Genomic DNA, 7312 nt, shown 5'->3' with positions numbered 1-7312 from the left:
AGGAAATCTCTGTGTTAGACCGAAAAGAGAAAGGGGAGCTTAAAAGCGAACAAAAATACAGGGCGTTGAAAAGGAAGTATAATATTGAAAGATAGGGCCTGAAAGTAGTAGTGGAGGAACTGAAACAGCGCCTCGTTGCAAAGAAAGCAACGATGGTAAGATACGATCAAAGAATGACCGGTTATCACAAAAAATAGGTTATTCAGAGTAGATCAGAAGAGATACTATAAAGAAATAAATGGAGGATGTACAGATGAAAAGTTGATACCAGATAATATTGAAAGTCAAAGGTTTTGGAGTGATATCTGGAGCAAAGACAAGGAGCACAAGAAGGATACTGAATGACTGCAAGAACTGAAATAAATAGTAGTCTGTCCAAAACAGGCAGAAATAGTCATTTCTAATGACAGCCCCTCCGAAGTCAGTGCTTTAGACTGTAGCGAAGCCTAAAATCAAAACCTTATAGTATTAATAACAAGAATCAGACCACATTAAATTTAGGTGACGTTGCAGAAATTACCCGTATTATAAAATGTTTTAGTATGTTCTTGAATTTCAGGCGCAAAAAGGGGTTACATAAGCAACAACGGAAGAACGTCAGCGCAGAGAGGTAAGGAAAGATTTCGGAGAAGATAAATGAACACAGGATTTGTGGCCCCTAAGTGACCTGTGTTTAAAAGAAGTACTTAGTCTTCAGTGAACTTTTCCAAGCACATTTCATGGACACAATATCTTCACTCCTCGTTACACAAATAGATAACCAACCAATTCCTAGTGAAAAGCAAAGCAGAGGCGTACGTACGATGCACAGACACCAAGCCCTTTAAACAGACAAGTTTCCTTGGTTACTGCTTAAACCTGGGTTAAAAGAACTGCGGCGAGTCCTAGAATTCGATCCCCGTTTTCTTCATCATCATGTTAATGCCATTAGTGAACCACAATTGAAACATGCAATTTTCACGTGTACATCCAATTTATCGATGAATTAACTTGCGGGAGATCACGCCACAAAGAACAAAAGTGAATGCTCTTGTAGCGAACTCTAGTGAACTTCCTCTCTCTATTATATATACATACATACGAACGTACCTGGTAACAGCTAACCTTTGGGCACTGTTTTGGATCCCGTTATGTCTACCACTCTGATTGGTTGGTATTGGCGCAATTTGTCTCTTACTCTATCGCACGCCAATACACAACCCAACCAATCTCAGCCTCCAAATGAATCACGTGAGACAGTCCTCTGTTCGCTCTTATTCCCAGCCGTTTCTCTCCGCTGACGCCACCAAGGCGTGAAATTGTAAGGATCTTTTGGAAAATAACTGATGAGAATTAGCAACGTTCTGTCCTGTGTGAGATTTTCCCGTTTGTTCCTTTGCTTCGTTTCTGTTCAAATATTGAAACCACACACGCACACACACACACAAACACACACTCTCAAAAACACGCGCGCGCGCACACACACACACACACGTTCACCACTCAAAGGTGACAGACAATCACTGCTGCTTCCGCCGATCAGATTACCAGATCATGTGATTTCCTGATTTGTCCTTTTCAATGATAGACATAGCGATAGCTATGATGTGCTTTTTTTTTCTCTTTTGGTAAATATTGCAGTATTTGTGTGTTTTAACGCAAATTCCACTTTACGTTGTGTATATTTTACCTTTGGCTACTAATACTGCCTCTTTCGCTCTGTTTTTTTTTTTTTTTTTTCAAATAAGCGACACTGTTTGATACTGCCTTTCTATGTATATCTCCAATGCGGCAGTTACTGCTGTTTCCAGCCACTTGGTGTCTATCACTGAAATTGCCAAATTAGGCCGAAATCACATGATCTGGTAGTCTGAATGGCGGAAGTAGCAGTGATTGCCTGCCGCTGATGATAGCTATGATGTGCTTTTATGCACCTTATAACCATATGAGAGTTTTCTCTCTTGGTAAGTATTGAGTATTTGTGTGTTTTAACTCAACTTCCACTTTAAAGTGGTGAATATTTTATCTTTGGGCATTGATACTGTCTCTGTCGCTCTATACATACATACATACGTGTGTTTGTGTGTGCGCGTGTGTATATGTGCTTTCAGCCTTTTCTTAAATAAATATATTATCAATTGGTGCGAGTTTTGTTCTTGTTTACAACACACACTGCCAGCTTTAAATCCATGATAATCTCATACCATGTCGATTCTGCACTTCACATAGTTGGTCCTTAACGCTTGTTCTTGAGCTGCGCATATAAGTGCTTCGGTCTCTATCTTCAAGTTACTCCTCTTCATCCATAGCCACCGGTCTTCTGTATCTGCCTTGGCGTTCGTATCTCTTGCAGACTGACGTACATTTTTTTCCTTCCGTGCTGTTTTTTTTGTGTTGTTTTCCACTTTGTTATTCTTTCTTTACATAATTATCAATTTTAATGAAACCAGCCTTCTTCACATGTTTCAACAATGGTTCCACGGCATTTTTTACATATCACCCTAAGCTGTTTTCCTCTACTTCGATACAATCCTGGCAACCAATCAAACTTCTAGCATCTTCTCTTCTGGACAAGTACAGCCTATCGGTGTCACTCTTAGGGTGGAAGGTTCCGTGCACTGTCAACAGTTTTCTTGTCTTCCTATCCATGTTCATCTGTTCTTTCTTTTGTCATTTTAGGATTCTCTCTCCATACCGAAGTGATGCTTTAACCCATGAATTAACTGCTTGGATTTTATTCCATCCGGTCACTGATCTTGCAACAAGCAAAGTAGCTAGTTGGAAAACTTCTATAAGAGATGAAAGTAGTAACTGTACTGAGAAGTAATGTTTATCGCCACACCAATATGGCTGTTCGACGTTACTACCGTTTTTAAACTCAGGAAGAACCTCCTCCAGCTGGTTATCGACGCAATCTGCACCCAGCAAACATTACTTATCAATATAGTTACTACTTTCATCTCATGTAGAAATTTCCTAACTTGCTACTTTGTTTGCTGCAAGATCAGCGACTGATTGTCGCTTGGCTTTCTATATATTGCGAACTGGAGTGAATTCCTGCTATCTCCAGCGGCCGGGTGTTCACCACTGATGATGGGCACAAATAGCCCGAAAACGTTCCGTCTGGTGATCCCGTCATTACTAGAAGATGGTAGGGGTTCGCTCCCCTACTTGCAATATAAACCAGGTGCAGACTGAATCAATAACCAGCTGGAAGAGGCTTTTCCTGGGGTTAAAAACGGTAGTAACGTCGTACAGCCATATCGATGTGGCGATAAACATCACTTCTCAGTATAGTTACTGCTTTCATCTCTTATAGAGATTTTTTTTAACTAGCTACTTTGCTTATATTTGTTTGTTTGTTTGTTTGAGTGTGTATGTGTGTGCGTGCGTGTATGTGTGTGTTTACATACATATGTATATGCATACACACACACATACACACAAACATATATGTGTACATATTTATTTATATAGAAGTTTATGTGCATATATATCAGTATACTCGCATGTGTATAGATCTGTGTATATGTGAGTTTCTATATCTGTATATATGCCTCTAGGTGTGTTTATACGCACATACATACATATATACATACACGCATGCATGCATACATACACGCATGCATACATACATACATACATATGTGTGTTTAAAAATTTATATACATACTAGCAAAGCGAAAACTCGTAAAGCAGATCAATAATTCCCCATAGTAGCAATGTTAAAAATTGTAATTCGTTCCCAGAATAATATTTTACTTATAAAATTTATAATACTCGTAAATAAATGGCAATAAAACAACAGTAGAATGTAAAGAATATTTTATGCAAAGTAAAAAGAATGTCAATATCATTTATAATAATAAAAAAATTATTATTATAATCGTTTGCTGGATCACTTTCACTCGCACTAGACTCGCGCACATCATCGCTCGGTGACACGATTGTCGATTCACAAGCACTCGTAGACGGACTTGTAGATTTCTTAAAAAAAAAAACAAGTTTGCTGATAAGCAGCTTTCTTCCGCTCTCTATAAATTTCTCGGTAACACGCAGAAGCATTTGTTATGGCAGTAAAAACGTTTGCACTTCGTTCAAAATCTGGATCTTGTGCTTGAAATATAATACTTGTAAACCTGAGATCTCATAAAGCGGGTCCTCGTAAAGCGAGGTATTACTGTAATTAGTTCCTAGTTGCAGTCAAATCATTTGTGTGCATATGTGGCCAATGCTAATTTCCTATTAACCCGTGGATTTAAAGGTATATTTCTTTTGCAGTCGAAGACCAATATTCTGTGAGCCACATTCGATTTGTTTCCCATCCTTCAGTGTATTGTAATCGGTCTATTCGATTATATCCATCTCATAAATTTAATGCTAATGTAAGAAATTCATGATCATAGAAGCATAGGGAGCTCTGAATCAATTCTAGCATCTTACCATCATTTTGTTGCTAAACCTCAAGTTAGCCCAAACAAACTGATTTTTTTAAAATCCAAGGCATTGTAGTCTTGACCGTTCCATCTTTTCCTACGAATAAATGATCTATTATCCCTTTCCATTAAAAAAAAAAGTATGACTTGAAAAGATTAGGCTGCTATTTCTAGCAGATGAAGCAACTACTTTAGAGAAATTGATGTACCGCTTTTGTTCTCTGGCAATTATTATCTGAAATTCATACTTTAGCCACAGAAATTTCAAGAATTTGATTAAGCCGGAAGTGGTACATTTTCGGCTGATGTACATTCAAATAATATTATGTTTTACCGTATTTGTGAATCATTGTTTATTCTAATTTAAAATTCTAGTTTATACCTTATTTAAAGTGTCAGTAAGCCCTGTCTGCTCTAACTATAAACAAAATAGTGGAAGTTCATAAACAAAGGTCAGATAACTCTGTAGATTCTAAATTTCTCCAATTTTGAAGAGCTTTTGTGTGAAGTAGTTTTGACAGCTATCTATCTCGAATAAAATAATTGAATACTCATTTACGAAAGTTTAATAATGTCTTGTCTTTTACTGCAATTCCATTCACATTTTTTAGCGTGCCTTACAAGAATGTTAAATCGACTCCAGTACTTAAACTAGTACTTTCGAACAAATTTAGCACGGGCGATGTTCCCTGTCTATTCTTATGTGTATGAATAAAGTTTTGTTAATCTTTCGGGAGAATTTGTAAAAATGTAAGACATAACGGCAATAAATTGTAGAAACTAAAGAATTTAACAATGGAGTATATATTTCGTTCAACTGTGTAAAATAAAAATTGTTTTTAGATATTGCAAAATATCTTATGGAAAGAGTTCGAAATCTAGCTATATATCTTCGAACAAGAACCGAAAGATCTATAAATATGTTGGCAAAGTTTAGACGTAGAACATTTTTCTTGAGAAACAGAAGCTTCTGACATGACACTTTCATGGACCAACAATATAGTCAGAGAGCATGCGCCGAAAGTTTTGTGACGTCATTATAGCCAAGCACTCGTTTCGGGTCTTGAAATGGATGTTCGACAATGTCCTAACTATCATACTTGTAGGATAGAACTGAGCGAAGGAGAAGAAAACAAGAAAGTATATGCATAGAACCAGCCTACATAATTTTTCTAAAAATCTAATGGGAAACTACTGCCAGAGAGGTAAGGTAAGCAGGGTTTAAACTGTAGTAATGGCCCGTCAACCTAACCCTCTTAGGCAACATAGGAAACAGACTTAGGAACGGTTTAAAACCTGCAAAAATAACCTAAAACTGGAGCCTCGATATAATAAAGTAAAGAGGAGGGAACTGACAGTGAGAGGAAAAGTATATGATGAAATATTAAAACACAAATATAGATTGGACAAAACTAGAAGAAAATATTTAAAATAAACTATATTTTTCTAGAATAGGAAAAAGTTCAGTGAACTGGTTGTCCGAAATAATAGCTGATCATAGATGTCTAGCCTGAAGTTTCAATGTAAATAATGTCAATGTATTCAAACACGTGTAGGTGTTTAGTATATTTACTATTGGCCTCTAAGTTGACAAGGAAAGGAGATAGGTTTTTTTTTGTGGACACAAACAGTGGAATATTGGTGACTGAAAAGTAAATTATCGCGACCGATTTTACTTTTTATTTTTTTAGTTTTCGTTTATATATTCTAAGAATTCGGTTTTGAAACATCATTTTCGACCTCAGTTTTAATATATTATCCTTGTCTTCAGTTTGTTGTGTTTTAACACTTCCTCTGATTCTATAAACTAAACAATACTGAGTAGGTGGAAAGGAAAACATTGAGAATGTAAACTGTTCATACGCAGTGGTGGGAATTGTTACTTTGGAATCCAGAACTACAACGACGGCGATAACTCCACCACTACTACTATCAGTTGAGTAACAACAATAATAGATCGAGACGACGGCAAGACGAACTACTAACCAAGCACTAGAATCATTTTAATACTGTATTTCATCGTTCTAGATGTTATACCTTTCGTTTAGAACGCTGAACGGGAATACGTAAAGTGGAAACGAAATGAGACTATTTCACTTAATTCAAGTCCATGTGTAATGTGTATGTGTACATAAAAACACACAATCCAGTCTACAGAGGAACACAAACAAGCACTGACATATTCCTGGCGTTTATCAATTACCATATTTAGGTTTAAGAACGACAAAACATCCTCCAAAATTACTTATACAACTAAAATCACTCAGAAAAATGGGGGACGAGGACAACGAACTGGACGGGAAATTACTACAACAGTTCAGCTCTATGGGGACGACTGATAAAGAGGTGCTTATTGCCGAATTCCAGAAACTACTGGGTGACCAGTTAAATGCTGCAGGCTGTGCTTTCTTCCTTGATATGAACAATTGGTGAGTTAGTATTTTGTTACTGATTTATTTCTGTGACATTCCCATTTTTATTTCATACTATAACGACACACATTTTGCAGCCAACCTTTCCTGGCCCTCTCGCCTGCTCAACATACATTGTTGTTGTAAACATTATACTTCTCATGACATTTCAAGCTATCTCAATATGTTGTTACTGATTACATGTCAAATATTTATATATGATTATACTCTTTTGTAAATATATTAAATGTTATAACCTAAAATATCGCGTTGCTCGTGATTTTGTGTAGCTAGGCCTCTACGCAACACATTCTCTGCTTCGTTAAAAGACAAGCTTGTTTGACTCGATAAAACCCAATTTAGTGAAAAAATATTCATTTGTTGATACTTCCTGACCTGCCACTTTAAATACTTGATCACAATCAAGACAAATGATCATTGTTTATTTTCCTTTAAAATGTTAAACCTATACTTATTTATTCGAAT

The 7312-nt window shown here is 36.6% G+C and overlaps 1 protein-coding gene across 4 annotated transcripts in view; it reads left to right on the top strand.

The window, feature by feature from the left end:
* Positions 1-5434: 5434 nt before the first annotated feature.
* LOC106876229 (protein ILRUN) overlaps positions 5435-7312 on the top strand; it is a 41336-nt gene continuing 39458 nt past the window's right edge. For 3 of the 4 annotated variants that reach the window (XR_008264242.2, XR_008264243.2, XR_008264241.2), the window contains exon 1: positions 5446-6844. Coding sequence is in view for 1 of the 4 variants with exons in the window: in XM_052968309.2 (XP_052824269.1) it covers positions 6687-6844 (158 nt within the window). In the remaining 3 variants the exon portion in view is untranslated. Of the gene's footprint in view, positions 6845-7312 lie in introns of all 4 variants that reach the window. The other variant, XM_052968309.2, reaches the window with a different exon arrangement.

This window comes from Octopus bimaculoides, chromosome 5 (genome assembly GCF_046866305.1).
Source record: "Octopus bimaculoides isolate indiv1 chromosome 5, ASM4686630v1, whole genome shotgun sequence".
NCBI lineage: Eukaryota > Metazoa > Mollusca > Cephalopoda > Octopoda > Octopodidae > Octopus > Octopus bimaculoides.
Note: the sequence above shows the minus strand (reverse complement) of the source record. Positions and strands in the feature narration are given on the sequence as shown.